This window comes from Phacochoerus africanus, chromosome 1, assembly GCF_016906955.1.
Source record: "Phacochoerus africanus isolate WHEZ1 chromosome 1, ROS_Pafr_v1, whole genome shotgun sequence".
In the NCBI taxonomy this organism is placed as follows: Eukaryota; Metazoa; Chordata; class Mammalia; order Artiodactyla; family Suidae; genus Phacochoerus; species Phacochoerus africanus.
In genome coordinates, this window is record NC_062544.1 from 30,204,401 (window position 1) to 30,220,523 (window position 16,123).

Genomic DNA, 16,123 nt, shown 5'->3' on the forward strand with positions numbered 1-16,123 from the left:
TTTTTTGCAATGTCAGTTGCAGATTTTAAACGTGTTCTGGCGGTTTGGGGTGGGGAGGAGGCATAGGCGCGGGGTACCTTTCAAAAAGAGGGGTCAAAAGAGAGAAGAAATGGGACTCGGAGAACTTCCTCTTTAAATAATCGGCCTTAATTACGCCTTAGACTTTTCAGTTTTGGCGTGATTATAACCCTTGAGGGATCGCCTAATAACAACTCTGCTGACTGCTCCTGTAATTAACTCCTAATTTATTTCAAACAGGAAAAAAAAAAAAGGCCCCAGCCTCTTCCGGAAGAGCCAATCGGAGACGAGCGTCCGTGGCGTCAGCGCCATAGCTCGCGCGGATTGGCTGAGACAAGTCTCTCACTTCCCCTTGGAGGAAAGGCACAGCTCCCGACGCGCCCCTCCCGTCTCCCCCCCAAAAAAGTTTGAGTCGCAGCTGCCGGGTTGCCAGCGGAGTCGCGCGCCGGGAGCTACGTAGGGCAGAGAAGTCATGGCTTCTCCGTCCAAAGGCAATGACCTGTTTTCGTCTGATGAAGAGGGCCCGGCGATGGTGGCCGGGCCGGGCCCGGGGCCTGGGGGCGCCGAGGCGGCCGTGGAGGAGCGCCGCATCAAGGTCTCCAGCCTGCCCTTCAGCGTAGAGGCGCTCATGTCGGACAAGAAGCCGCCCAAGGAGGCGTCCCCACTGCCAGCCGAAAGCGCCTCCGCCGGGGCCACCCTGCGGCCACTGCTGCTTCCCGGACACGGCGCTCGGGAAGCGCACAGCCCCGGGCCTCTGGTCAAGCCTTTCGAGACCGCCTCGGTCAAGTCAGAAAATTCAGAAGACGGGGCGGCGTGGATGCAGGAACCCGGCAGATATTCGCCGCCGCCAAGTGAGTGCCTACCGGGGCAGGGACGAGGGATAGGAGGGTGCTTAGGGTGCCGGAGGGAACTGGGGGCCGGTATTCCACGCTGGGGTTACAGAGACCCTCCCGTACTCCGCGCCCTGGGAAGCAAGCGTAGCAGTTCTTGGCCCCTTAATATCCCCAGAGTCCAGGGCGCCAGCAGCATCCAAGACACCCTCTGGGTAATATCCGCGCAGCGCGTGTTTGGGATCCCCTCGCTGTACAAAGTGTTCCTTGAGACAATTGCCAACTCCCTGGTCTTTGAAGGGCGAAGAACCCCAGCTGGGTTTGCAGGGACGCTTGGTTGTCAGTTTCTCTAGCCCTCAGCCCTGTTTCACTGTCCTTCGGGGTCTCTGTCTGGGGCTGTAAAGGAGGATCCGCGTTTAAAGAGCCCTCGAATATGTGCCCGGCAGAGGCGGGGTGACTTATCGCCGTTCAAAGGTTCACAACCCTGCGAGATGTGCCCTCATTTTAAAAATGAGGTAATCGAAATCTAACCCCACGTTGGGTAGAAATGATCATCTTCCGTCGGTCCCGCGGGTATCGAAGCAGGACCCCGCAGAGTGATGGTGGCAGAAACTGATGCGGCGAGGAAATGTCTCCCGGTCGTCTCCCGGTCATCTCGGCGTCGAGCACCTCGCTTCGCTGGGAGCGGGCTGGGGCCAGGAGCCGTGGGGCTCTGCTTGGCTCAGAGTAATAATTAACAGCATTCCAGCAGCGTCTGAGTTGACAAAGTGATGCTTATTAGTTCACCAGATCCCTGTCAGATCATCGCTTGAACCCCGAAGTGTGGACAGTGGCACCGGGAGCTGTGGTTATCCCCGTTTCCAGACACCCAGACTTTGAGATTTGAACTTGCTTGAGCCAGGTCACTGAATTGGACAAGGGGCTCTGGTGTCCAAATCCTCCTCCTCAGTATAGTGCCCTGGTCACTTCTGATCCCTCTCCCTGGAAAGACCAAGTAGAGGTCTGAACACCTGCACCCCGCTTCCTGCCAATGAGGAAGGAGGACTGAGAGGCCCAGGAGAGCTGATTTCTCTTCCAGCGTTAATATCCATTTGGGGGCCCTGCCTGGGTCCTTTCGCAATTTGGAGGCATCATCCCCTGTGGCTCCTTTTACTATTATCTCCTGGCCTTTCGCATTTCTCTACCTGCACTGTATCTCTAGGAGAGGTGAAAGAGGGGTGGCCTGCAGAGGGACTTTTTCCAAAGCCGGGAGCAACACATTTTTTTTTTCCTCCCGTTTCCATCAGTCCTGAAAACTTGAGATGCAAAGTATTCTGTGAACAAAACAAGGCCATATACCCAGGCATCAGTGGCCGTCCCCTCTGGCATCTTTCTCCACCCTGTTAGAAACTCCAAAAGATTCAAAGGGCGTGGAGATTAAGGACTCAAAGAATTTAAACTCTAGTTTGCACAGTGCTTTATAGCTCTTTTCACCATATTATCTTATCTGATCTCTGTGTGGCTGAAGCCGGCCTCCTAGGAACGGATGAGGACATTTCAGCAGAGTTCAGAGGAATCAACACACATCGAGTTTGGGCTTGACCAGCAAGACTTGGGAACATTGAATGATCACCTACCTGGTGGCAGACAGGACTCTGGGCAGTCTAAAATCTGGTACTGTGAGCCACTCTGCAGGAGCAGTATTAGTTACCATATTATTGACGGTGAAATAGAGGCTCAGAGACTTTAAGGGACTTAATTTGTTTGACAAATGTAGAGACAAGTATTCCTAGGCCTGGGTCAGTTCCCAGGTGTGCATCGAGGATTCAGGCCTTACTGGGAGTGGTGGTGTCCAGGGTTCAGAAATTCCTACTGTCTTAGGTCCTGGGGGTTCTGTAAGCATGCCTGCCAGGTTGTGTGGTGGAGCTTCTCTGCTTGGTAAGGCAACCCTGGACAGGAGAAAAGTCGGAGATTCTGAGACAGGATTTATTTTAAAACCAGAAGTGGGTCACTGGGGCCTTGGGCTTGGAGATGGCCTCCGGAGCTCCATGGTAAGAGTTGGGAGGGGGGTGCTCCCAGAGATCCTAATGTAGGAGCCTGGGGCAGGAGGGAGCCTCCCACCCAGGCCTGGTTTTGTTATTCGGAGGCGGGAGGATAAACGCTGTTTTGCTTTGTATAATCGCATCCTTCCTCTGGCTGGTTTAAAATGGGGCGGGTGTGGGAGGATGGGGAAAGGTGTGCTAGAAGGGAAGCCTCATTGGCTTTGATATGTCAGTGAGATTCCCATAGCCTGGATTTCATAATTCAAGCGCAGCCCCTAGGAGCAGCCGGAAGGACCGTGCCCAAACTCGGAGTTGCTTCTAAAAGTAGAGCAGGAGCCAGCGTAGACTCTGGGAGGTTGGTGTCTGTGCCGAGACCCCTGAGTCGGGTCACCTTTGCGAAGGGTGGGAATTTCACAGGTCTCCGAGTCTCTGATGGTTGTTATTTTATTTGTAAATTAAGAAGTAGGCGCCCCCAGCTCTCGGGCTTACTTAGGAATTAGCATATGCAAAAGTCGACCCTCCGGTGGTGGTGCTTTCTTATCCATCCCTCCCCAGATATCTGGTTTTTGATTGCGGAACCCACTACCTTTTTCTTTTTAGCCATTTAAAATGATAGTTAATAATGTCACATTAGGACAGATCCCCTTCTTGCAAATGGAGGCTGGGTTGGGACTTGTGCCATGTCACCCTCAAGTATGAAGTGTAAACTCTTTCTTGGGCCACCAAAGTAACTAAACAAGAAATGCGACATTCTCCCTTCAGAGTGCTTTGGCGTTATGACTGTGGCTGTGTTTGGAAAATTAGCGTAGCTCGTAAAAGCCAAATGCAGAAAATGAATTGTTTAGCATTCTGTCCTACAGCTCCATACCCCCACCCCCCACTCCCTTTAAGGAAAAGCCCCAAATTAGTTGATGCTATGGAGTCACAAGGATGCCGGATCCTGTGACTTCCTATAATTGGATCCATTTTAAATGTGGAGTTTGGATGCTGCCGGCATACCTTTATTTTGCTTGTTATGCCCTCTTCCCAAATTCCAGCACTAAGCTAATCATTGACACATTTGCTCCAAACCATAGAATGGTAACGGAGATGACTAAGATGTTATCACATGCTCTCAATTCAGGAGGCAGCCTGATTTCCCCTGACATTTACATTTATGGGCGAGCTAATTTTCCCCTCCTTCTTAGTAAAGTTTATATTACAGAAGCACCCGGCCAAGAAAGTCATCCCACATCCAGATCTGCAAAATGATGTGCAGGTTTTATCATCTGTAGACTGGAGGGAATGACAGCTGTGTGGTTGTTTATTGCATGAGGCTGCTCCCCCATCCAAAGATGCTATTAATTTACCACAGACTTTATCGGCTTGATTATCCTTCATAAATACTCGGATGCAATCCAACTTTTCCTGCTGCCGAAAGGGGACTGATGCAGTTCATTGGACCCTTTTCCTTTTCCTTCTCATATGTGATCATCTCGGCATCCTGGGATTATCAGAAACCTAGCCCCCTATTTTTAAGACCCGAGACGTTAAGCCATGGGGGTTTGTTTCTCAGAGAATCCTCCGCTCTCTTGACTTAGGAGAGGTCTGTTCCTATTTCATTGTCTCTAATGCCATTTGTTTTCCATGGCGAAAGTTCTATTACACTATTAAGCTCCCAAACTTTGTGTAAGAAGACTTAATTTTTTAAAATAAAGCACCATATTCATGTGAATATGGTCCTTCTCCCATTCCCCACCACCACCCCGCCCAAACACACACATGCATTGGTTCTGACAGAAGGTGCCTTTTTGAAAGATGAAGAGTGGAGCCCCTCCCAGACACACCTGATGAGACAGCCACTTTCTTCTGCTAACTCACCTCCCATTCTCTGTTCCCCAGGACACATGAGCCCCACCACCTGCACCCTGAGGAAACACAAGACCAATCGGAAGCCACGCACACCCTTCACCACTTCCCAGCTCCTGGCTCTGGAGCGCAAGTTCCGCCAGAAACAGTACCTCTCCATCGCAGAGCGGGCAGAGTTCTCCAGCTCTCTGAACCTCACAGAGACCCAGGTCAAAATCTGGTTCCAGAACCGAAGGGCCAAGGCGAAAAGACTGCAGGAGGCAGAACTGGAAAAGCTGAAGATGGCCGCAAAACCTATGCTGCCCTCTGGCTTCAGCCTCCCTTTCCCCATCAACTCGCCCCTGCAAGCAGCTTCCTTATATGGCGCGTCCTACCCTTTCCATAGACCTGTGCTTCCCATCCCGCCCGTCGGACTCTATGCGACTCCAGTGGGATATGGCATGTACCATCTCTCCTAAGGAAGACTAGTGTGCCATAGACTCCGGGATGGATGTTTGTTTAAAAGCCTTCCTTCCCCCTCCCTCTCCCAAGAAGACAGTCCTGCCGCCGCCACCACCACCACCACCACCGCTACCGCTGCCAGTGTCGGGCTCTGCAAACCTTGCATGCACCACCCTCAGAGGCCAGGTTGTCAGGGCCACAGGCTTAGCTCGAATTGGTTCTTTAGTCTGGAGACACAGAAGCCTGTTTTCTAGGTGTAATCTTCTAGATGCCCCTTTCTCCTTTCACAAAGATTGGCTCCGATGGTTTTTATATATAAATATATATATATAATAAAATATAATACATTTTTATACAGCAGACATAAAAATCAAATTATTTTGAAAGGCAAAACTTATACACACACATATATATTCTTTTTTTGTTCTATATATCACCTTCCTAAAAGAGACTGCTTAAGTCTTTCTTTTTTTTTTTTTTTTTTCTTCCTTCTGGGGGGGACAAATTATTTGCTCAGATTGCCACAATTCAGTGATTTGGATGGGATGACTGACTTTTGCTCATGGAAAACAAACATTAGAATTAGACACTAGGGAGGGGGCACATCGGGTTTTTTGTGTTTTTTTTCCCATGCATTGCATTGAAAAAAAAAATCAGTAGATGTGACCATATTTGGCCCTATTCCCCCCTCCCCAACCTTGTTTGTTACACACTGTTAAAAGTTTTTGTAACATCCATAAAAGGGGGATGAGAAGAATCCTGGGAGTGCCTGGGGGTAAGGTGGAAAATGGAAGTCTTTCTTAATTCCTCTCAAGGCTGTTGCTTAACTCCATTTCAGATAATTGGAGAGTGAAAAGTTAAAGCATGTCGGGAGGAATTGATGGTTTCTGTGAACTACTAGGTATGTCAATCCTCACACACTGCAAAGGTGATTTTTTTTGGGGGGTGGGGGTGGGTTGTAGTTAATTCTCTGCTTACGGAAAAAAAAAAAAAAAGTCTTGTAACCATTACCTATATGCTAAATACTCCCGAACAATGAATAGATCCAAAAAGGAAAAAAAAAATCATGCTTTCTCTGTGTGTGTACCTATTGTATGTGCTAAACTTATTAGAAAATTTATATGCTTTTTAACATGTTGGGGGCAGAGGGGAAAGCCATGTTTTGACTTGCTAAAAATGGTGTTGTCAGACAGCCCATGTAGCTCCCTGGTATTTTCATCTTTCTATCCAGCTCCCCCCTCCCCCAGTATACTTTGATCCCTTTGAAAGGGTGCCTTGTATAATTTTATATATTTTATTTGAAGAGTTATTTCTTATCTCTTATTCTGAATTAAATTAAACGTTTGTTTTATTGCAGTGAAGTCTGTCCAAAGTCACAATTATTTTTAAGAGGCGCTCTCTCTTCTTAACTGGACTTAGCCCAGAAATGCCACCCAGATGGGGGCAGGGGGTGGTGATTTTTATTATGATTTTAATGGGAATCAGTCAGTCAAGAGTTGTGGCCACTTTTCAGCCTTGGGGTAGAGAAAGCCATTGAAAATAGCAAAATACTTTGAAATGCTTCCTCTGGCAGCTTGTGTTACTCTTGGAAAATTGCTCTTAGGAGTTTTTCAAACTCCAGTGAAAGATGAGCTTAGCAGTGGCAGGGCCAAGGGATCAGCCAGAATCGAGGGGTTTGGAGATGATGGAGGGAAAAACCTTGAACTTGAAATCTCTCTGCTACCAAAACAACAACAAACTTCAGGCTGAGGGAAAGGGAGGTATCTAGCTCTGCAAATGGACGCGGTAACTACATGCATTCATTGGGGGGCGGGGGCCGGCCGGGGGTAGTGGGGGGAGATGGATGCCTGCTGCCCTTTCAGGACTGTGTCAAATCACATTCCGTTTACCATTCCTATCTCCTTCCAAGGAGATCGGCCTTTAACAAACGCTCTTTTCGGTTTGTAGGGGGAAGGTAGTTCATTCAAGTACCCTTTGCTTTGCAGCCAGCCGTTCCGCTGGACAACGAACGGGGGTCAGGCTTGGGTTCTGAGGCATCACCATGAAAAGAAATTGGTAACGGGTGGGGGAGGTAGGAAAGGATCTTCAACTCCGCCTTAAGTTGTGCAAATAAACGTAGTGGCCAAGGATGATACCTTTCCGAGGGCTGTTTTCGGAGACGTTCCCGTGACCCTGGGAACCCGTCAGAAGAGAGTCGAGAACTTCGTGGAGGCTGCGCGCTGGAGAGGTTGGCACCAAGGTTACCTGTTAGGACTAGCGCTTTCTTCCCAGTTTCTTTTGTGTCACTCCCAGTTTGGAGGTGGGCGCCGGGCACTCCCATGTGCCAGCGGGGCGGAAGCTACCGGGGTCGGTTGGCAGGTCTCCAGCGCGAAGTGTGATCCCAACCCAGGGCTCTACTGCGAAGCTGGGATCCGACCAATTTCTCCCGGCTCCGGCGCCGAGCTGGAGAGAGCTTCAGGAGCCTCTCAAAGCCCTCCGAGTGTGCGCCTTTTTGCCATCCCGCTGGGCCACACCAGCCATCCCCATTTATGGGATGCGTTTTCCAAAGGCCAAAGTCCTTCCCCGTTTCGTCATCAGCCGGCCAAGTTGATCCCTATTGAGCCCGTCCACCCAGCTTCCTTCCCGGAGCCTCTTGGACCCCGCAGCCTCAGGCGATCTCAGCCCAGGTTGGGGGGATCCGGAGACGCCGGACTCGGGTTAAGACTCGGCTTGCCCCGGGGAGGGAAGAGGGGGTCGCGAACCCGAGGTTTTGTTTTTTTTTTTTTTTCGGAGAATCCGGGCTGCGTCCTGTATGGCTAGCGGGGTGGATTGGAAACAGTTTCGGCGGTTGCGCGTCACCTCAATCGCTCTAAATCCCAGAGAAAAACTGAGGCCTGGAGAAAGGAAAAAGAGTCTCTCAGGCTCAAACCTCCGCACCCTAGCGCTACTGCGTGGATGGGTTACCTTAACCGAGGACGTGGCCGGCCGGGTTGCTGGGGCCCAGATCACCACCAGAGGTCCGCGGGGCCGCCGGTGCATCTTGCCCTGGGGCGCTCTCGGAACCGCCTGCTCTGCGCTGGGTTTGGAGGTCGCCAGGGTCCCCGCTTAGGTCGGGCTGGGTACGCCAGGCGTTTCAGAGACCAGACGAACAACCTGCAGCGACCGAAGGACCCTGACTCACCAAGGATACAGGAAGTCGCGCTTTGGAAATTAAAAACGAAGATGCCAGGGTGCTGGCTTTGGCCACCATCACCCGGGCTGCGATGGTGCCTGGCACCCAACTCCACGCGCCCTCCCACACTTCTCAACACTTTCATCGAAAATTTTCCAGAAAGATGGCTTTGCCTTCAGGAAAGAGGGTCCAAAAGGAGAGGAAATCCCATTTATTGAGCTCCTGGCTAAATGCAGAACTAGGCATCTTCAGGCACCCCTCCATTAGCCATTGCCAACCCCCGGGGGGAGGTATTATTGGTGCCATTTGATAGTTGAGGAAACTGAGGTTCAGAGGGGTGGTTCACTAAGGTCCTAGAGTCCCCAAGACTTGCAGAATTCAGGCCTAAGTGTGTGTGTGTGGGGGGGGGGGGCATGAGGTCTGCCAAACATGGGCCCTGCAGGAGTTGTCTCAGAGAGGTTGCTGGGCGGCAGGGCCTTAGGGAGCTCTCCAAATCCCCTAGCCCAGATGTCAGCCCAGCCCAGCTCTGGAGCCCCTCTCTGCATCCCCTCCCCCATCTCTCACGGCTCTGAGGGGCTTCCTGCCCAGGGTCCCAGCTTCTAGATCCCAGGGGAGCTGGGGCTCAGCCTCACCACCCTCCCCCCAGGGACAAGCCCAGGGAGGTGAGGCTGAGGCAGGGCCCGCAGGAGGTAGTTATGGAAGGCCTGGCTGGCTGAGAGCAGGCACTGGCAAAACGTCTGCCTGACCCGACTGAAAAGAGGATCCCTGCCTTTGAGCAGAACCTTGTCTGACCGAATGAAAACTCCCACGGCCATTCTTTGCTATAAAAGCCGCTCATTTGCCACGGGTTGGAGAGGCCACTTCCCCACCCCCACTCCCTCTCCGCTGTCGGTTTGGAATAAACATAAACCTCGTTTATAAAAGAACCCACGTCACACACACACACACACACACACACACACACACACACACACACACCCCTCCCTGAAATCACAGGGCCCAGTTGGTGAAGTTGTGCCTGTTTTCCCTTTCAACGTAAATTAAAAAAAAAAAAAAAAAGTCCAGATTGGTGATGCTGCAGGCCTCTTTAATGAAATTGGTCTGAGCGCCAGGAGGAAAAGTCTCCTGTCAACTCCTGGATCCCTCCACCCCTCGGCCGCCCCCAGCAACCCTTCTCACCTCCTCCCCTCTAGGAGCTAAATAAAAAGCAGTAAAATTACTTTCCAAAATAGCTTCAAAGCAGAACAGAGTACCAGGCTGCAGGAATCCTGAATCCTGCCCTGATAAGGTTCATAATAATCAAATCCAAACTCCATCCACCTCCTCTGACTCTTTCCAACCTCCTCAGGACCCCTCTGCATTTGTTGATGAAAACACTTTGATGTCCTGAGTCCTCCAAACAATTATTATTATAATTTTAAACAACCTGGTATTTTCCATTACTAACGGCGCGGGCTTTGAAGTTACACCTCATAATTTCCTAAATTAAATAAATCATTTTAAGTTTGCACTGGGAGGCTTTTAATAGCAGAGAAAGGAATATCATTATCTTATTGAGACCCAATTGTGGTGGCTCCAGTTTGGCTGTAGCTAGGGGCAAAGTAGGCTCACTCTAACAGACAGACTTTATTAACCTCCCATAACTCTTGAAAGAACATTTTTATATTTTCTTTGATTTCCCCCCTCCCGCTCTTGTTTTAAAGCTGTCCCAACCTTTAATTAGTGCCTAATATGAAAAGCATTATTTTTTTAATGCTATGTAATTTACCAGCGGCAACAGGCCAACTTAACAATTGTTTATTAGACTTGGTTTTTCACACAGGGCAAAGAATGCCGCTCCAAACCCAACTTTTCATGGGTGGTTGCACTAATTAATACAGTGTCTGAGGCTCCTAGGGGCTTTTTTAATATTGAAGCCTATGGGGGCGGAAGGGGGTTTTAGAAGTCCAGCTCCTGCCGACCACGTTCTCGCTCTGATTTCTTTCATGCTGTTTTGATCCTGTCTGTGGAGTCAGCACAGACAGAAACTGTTCCCTGGCTCCGGAGACGCCAGGGGATCCCGAGGCAATGGCCCCAGGAACCCCCACCTCCCCCAGCACCCCCTCTTGTGATTTATGGCTTGTGGGGCCCAACTTGGGGTGCAGGGAGCTGGCTGCTGCTTGCTGAGACTTGGGGAAGGGGGAGCAGCCCCTCATCCAGCCTGGAGGGGGAAGGAGCTGGCCTGGGGCTTGGGTTGGGCCAGAGTCAGGCTGCTGGGGGCAGATGCCAGGTCTCCCAGGCACTGGGCAGTGCTGGGCTCTGGGCATAGTTTCCTGAGATTGAGGCAGGGGCTAGGCTGGGAGTCTAGGTTAATCGAGGGAGGCGCCCAAGCCAGCATGCCTCCTTCTGGCTTTCCTCTTACCTTTATCTCTGCTATTTCCCCCATTCTTTTGTCTTTCCTGTCCCATCTCATCCTTAGCCCACCTCTTATTTCTTATCAACACCGTCTCCGGCCCCCCCCCCCCGCCCATTTCTCTTTGAGTTACAGTTTTCTTCCTATCATCCTTTTTTTTTTCATGTCTGTCCCATCCTTTTAAATCTTTTTTTTTTTTTCTTTTCCGCCTTTATCTTCTGTCTCTACAATTCCTTTTCATGCTCTCCTTCTCTTTTCCTCCTCTGGCCTTCTTTTCCTGTCGTTTTGTGCCCCCACCGCGGCTCTCCCGATTTGTCCATTTTCTGTTTATTCTTATTCCCACCTATTCCCTCCCGCCCCCATTCCCATCCTCTGGTTCTCTGTTTCTGTTCCAGCGATTCTGTGCCCAGCAGAGGCGAGCCAGCCTTGCCCCTCTGGGCGCTGCGCCCTTTCGCAGGGGGCTTCTGGTCCCCGCATCCCCCGGCCCCCGCAGCCTTTCCCTCCCCTGCTGCACCTGGCAAGCGAGCAAGGGAGAGACCCCCGAGCAGGAGTAGGGCATGTCGCCGGCCTTCTCCCTGGAACCGTGGGCGTCGCGGGCTAGAAGGGCAGCACCCGGCAGAGAAGGGCCAGGTCCCCGCGCACGGCCCCTCCGCCCTGCCCGCCGCCGGCCGCCCGTTTGATGTCGCGGGCCCGGCAGGAATGCGGCCGAGTTATCAATCACCCAGCTGGATCCCGAAGGTCTCGGCCTAATCACATTTAATTGCTCGTGGAGGCCCACTCTCGCCCCGGGCCGGCCGCCGCGCTCAATTACTCCCCAAATACCTGCCATCAATAAATGCGCGCTGACACCGGCCCGGCCCGCTCCCCTGGCCCAGGAGATCTCCGCCGACCAGGCGCCCCGCATCCCACCTCCACTCCCCCCATCATTAAACTTACACCTCGACGCCCAGAGGAGGAAGCCAAGCAGATAATAGCAGTCCCTTTTTACTGAGCGCTTCCCAAGTGCCGGACACGGGTGCTCAGCGATTTACACGCTCCTTGGAGTCTCACCACCATCCGTCTGATGTTACCTTCTCTGTGTGAATTAAGGGAACGTCGGTTTATTCGTTAACGTGCCCTAGGTGGCAAAGGTAGGCCTTGGCTCTCCAGGGATGGGATCTTGCCACCAGGCAATTCCATAGGCCTTGGGCGAAAGCACGGGGCAATAGTGCCTCCCAGAGGCGGGAGGTTCACCTGCCCACCCCCCGCCCCCCACCCTGCACGAAGGTGTGCGGGCCAGCACTTTTAGCCAGGTACTTCTTACAGGAGCCGATGCATTCCTCCCATCTACTCTGTGAAGGATCCCATTTTCCAGATGAGAACACGGGGGCCTGGAGCCCCCATGTGAGCTGCGAGGAGGTCGCCCTCAAATTGAGGTTGTGATCTGTCCCCTGCCTGAATGTCATCCTTCACTTCCTTTTGCACACTTTACCTTGAGAGCCACCCTGAAATTCAGGAACTGTGGCTTATCCCATTTTCCCAGGAAAGAGAAACAAACCTCAGAGAGCAAAATTCCCAGAGAGGGGATGCGGCAAGACTGAATCACAAAGCTAGGAGCTCAGAGTCCTGGAAACCCAAGTCAGTCCCAGCTACTTCCATCACACTATCCCCCTTCTATCAAGAGCCTTTGCTTCAAAAAGAGCACTTCTTGTCTATATTTCATGTTGTTTCCCATTTGTGCAGAGGTAACAATTATGCATCTAAACAAGGATGAAGCAGGTGACACTGACTTCTTGTGTGAAGCCAAATGGCCAGATTGACTTAGGTCAGTTTTTGCAACAGTATTGACATACAATGTTAAGTGAAAAGAGCAGGATAAAACACACACACACACACACTCGATTATGTTAGGTATATATAATGCGTTTCATCTAAACAAAGATGCCATCAACTATAATATGCATTTTATATTCCATTTTAAAGGAAAAAACTGCCAATGACAATGTAATGTTTAATTACCTAGAATTTTCTTTTAGACGTATTCATCTTATTAAGAGCTCTTCTAAATTAAAAAGATATGTTGTGCACCTGAAACTAATATAAAATTGTAAGTAAAGTATAATTTGCAAAAAAGATGAAAGGGGCAAGAGTCATCTAAAGTCAGTCATTGACTTCCTTTATGCCATACCTTGTCTTAATCCCTTATATCTTGTTATAAACTGTATTACAGTGTCCAAAATAATCTCATCCTCATTTGACCCTCGAGGCAATAGGTGAGGTATTATTATTATTATCCCCATGTTGTAGAAAATAAAAAGGGAGCTCAGAGAGGTGAGGTCACTTCCCTAAGGTCAAACAGCAAGGAAGCAGAGCCAGGCTTAAGGGCTAATTGTGTAGTTTCCTCCTGCATGGGGGGAAGTGAAGTCCCCACTGGACTAGAAGTCTGTCTACTTTTTTTTTTCTTTTTTTTGACTCGAGTACGCGTACAGGTCCCTGAAAGAGGTTTCTGGGTTGCAGGGCCTGATATAAAAAGAGCCATTTTAGTAGCGAAGCCCTGCCTACTTTTATTTGAATGCTGAGAATGCCTGATGATGGAAAAACTGACTTTGTAGAGAAATTGTGTATACGAGGTTAAGTGCCTCCCCTCCCGAAATTCCCTCACAGAAAATCACCTGAAAGGTGGCGGTGATGGATGAGGCACTTATTGATGTGAAATTGGCCAATTTAGGGAAAATCAGAGGGCTGCAAAATGTCCTTCTCCCCCGCCTTCCCACCGCATCAGCCAGCATACCCCTTCTAGTCTTTCCGGTTGGATTTCTCTTTGTTTAGCAATGGGAACAGAGAGGAGCCAAAAAGACAACGTAAAAAATCCCAGGGGTGGGTGCAGGGAATATGATCTCGGACTTGAAAATTCCAGGAAAGCAACGGGGCAATGAAGTCATCCCCAAGGGGTGGGGAGTGGGGGTGGGGCAACGCGCCTGCCTCGTCAGTGCCCTCCAGGGGGTGCTGGCTGAGGACAGTGTGAGGTGGCTTCGCCTTTGAGGCTGGACTTGCAGATCTAAGTTATTCCTGGGGTTAGGGACCTCTCTGCCCTGTGTAGACACCACTAAGGCGCAGTCCACTTTGATGAGAAGGTAAAACTGATTTTTTCCTTGCAAGTAGCAGCCCAGTGCCAAGGAAATTAGGTCTTAGAAGGAAGGAAGCAATTAGAGGGAATGCAGAAGCTTTCCCAACTGGAGCTGAGGAAAGCTGAGAGCTACTCGAATGTCTCTTTTAGGGGCAAAAATGCCCAAATTTTCCTCTGCAATGCAGTCTCTGGCTAAGTCTGGGTCTAGAAAGTGGAAACCATGTGATTTTTAGAACCAGAGAAAAATGTGTGATGACTCTTTACGGTTCAAAACTACAATACTGCCAACAAGAAAACTAAGCTCCCCCCACCCCTCCACTTTTTCTTGCTTTATAGGGCGGGATCCACGGCATATGGAAGTTCCCAGGGCTAGGGACCGAATCAAAGCTACAGCTGCTGGCCTACGCCACAGCCACTGCCAGATCCGAGCTGCATCTGTGACCTACATCACAGCTCATGGCAATGCCGCATCCTTAACCCACTGAACAAGGCCAGTGATAGAACCCACAACCTCATAGATTCTAGTCAGGTTCAACTGTTGAGCCATGAAGGGAACTCCTCCCTTTTCTTTAAATCAGCAGCAAGATCATTTTTTTTTTTTTTTTGTGGTGGGTCTCAGAGTACACTAGTGATCCTAAACATTGATCCCATCATCCTCCAAGACTTTCCTAAAATTCTCCAAACAGAATTATTCAAAGAGACTAAATTTATTCAAAGAGAAGAAAAAGATGATGTTTTTCATCTCCTTGAAGAATAAGTGCATTCAATGAGTACTTCCTATGTGCCAGGCAATGGATCCCTAATTTCATTTTAAGCCAAATAGCACAGTCATGTCATCTCCATTCTATAGATAAGGGAACTGAGACCCTGAAAGCTTATGTAATTTGCCTCTGGTCCCACAGCTGGCAAATGGCAGAGCTGGGATTTGAATTGTTGGTTTCCAAAGATCACGGTCTCAAAACAGCTATTGTAGAGCGTTCACTGTCTTATCAAGCATTTTGGGTTTATGTCACTTCCAGGAACAGAAACGGAGGAAAGAGAAGGTCCTTGGGCCCACTGGGATTCTTCAGTTGCTTTAAAAGAAGAAGCTGTCAGAGTTCCCTTTGTGGCTCATAGGGTTAAGAATCCAACAAGTATCCATGAGGATCTGGGTTCAATTCCTGGCTTCACTCAGCAGATTAAGGATCTGGCATTGCCGGGATCTGCAGTGAGGTCACAGATGTGACTCAGATCTGGCGTTGCTGTGGCTGTGGTGTAGGCTGGCAGCCGCAGCTCCAATTCAACCCCTAGCCTGGGAACTTCCATATGCCTTGGGTGCAGCCCTAAAAAGAGAAGAAGGCAAAGGAGAAGAAGACAGATTGTCATCCGAAGCAAAATGCCATTTCAGGCTAATGTCTTGAAGCAGTGGTAGAAGAACACTGTAGAGCTACACCATAAAATCATAGGGTAGAAGGGCATTTTGAGATCATATTGTACTAGAGGTTCAGAGTGGAACTGAATTGCTCAGCCATATAGGATCTTTCTGGAGAAACAATTAGTGGGGAAAAAAAGGCGGGGGGGGGGGGGAATCGACAGTTACATTGCTAATTCAGTTCACCTGATCTGAGCTCGAATAGACCTCGGAAATTCGATTTCTGAGCAACCTGAAATTCAGGTCTCCTATACCTTAAATACAACTATAATGCTCTCTGAAAAAAGGCAGCCAGATTAAGAACACCAGAATGGAGGGGGATGGATTTTGGTCCCCAATTACATCCATCCATGTCCTACAGTCACTCTAAATTAAAAACATATGCCTATATTATTCGATCTGAACAAATAATATTTTCCCAAGCTTAGAGTAAGTGTGAGTAAAAGCATTTTTTTTCCAAAAAAGTTTGCTATTTTTATTCATCTTGTAACATGCCATCTTGGTAAAAATAGCATGCTTGCTAGGCAACAACACCATCATGCTCTCTTCCAAAAAATTGCTCTGGCTGTGCCCCTCTTTTTATTGATATTTGGGAGCGTCTATCAAAGACCATCCAATGAGATGGTTGAGTTACGTAATTGAAGTCCAAACCAGCCACTGATGACTCTCTGAGTCTCACTTTTTACATCCACCAAGGCAGGGATTAGCAGGAGGGTAAGAGATAGGAAGCCCAGAGGGCAAAATTTTATTCTGTCTGGTTCTGAACTGTATCCCAGGGCTTGGCCCTAGAAGGCACTCAGTAAACACAGGGTTTATTGAATGAATGAAAGCGAATATTTTACCAAATGACAGAATAGTTCCGGGAAGATGTGAGAATTCAGGGTCTCTCTGATTTTTAAAGTTTT

General features: G+C 49.5%; 1 protein-coding gene across 1 annotated transcript; it reads left to right on the forward strand.

Moving 5' to 3' along the window:
- The first annotated feature begins 300 nt into the window (after positions 1 to 300).
- On the forward strand, positions 301 to 6,519 carry MSX2 (msh homeobox 2). Its single transcript, XM_047792097.1, has 2 exons — positions 301 to 869; positions 4,751 to 6,519. The coding sequence occupies exons 1-2, from the start codon at positions 491 to 493 to the stop codon at positions 5,173 to 5,175; spliced, it is 804 nt and encodes a 267-aa protein (XP_047648053.1). The 5' UTR covers positions 301 to 490; the 3' UTR covers positions 5,176 to 6,519.
- Positions 6,520 to 16,123: the final 9,604 nt, after the last annotated feature.

Coding starts and splice junctions, on each gene's coding strand:
- MSX2 (XM_047792097.1), top strand. CDS start 491: ATGGCTTCTCCGTCCAAAGGCAATGACCTGTTTTCGTCTGATGAAGAG. Junction 870..4,750: donor CAGATATTCGCCGCCGCCAA/GTGAGTGCCTAC, acceptor TCTGTTCCCCAG/GACACATGAGCCCCACCACC.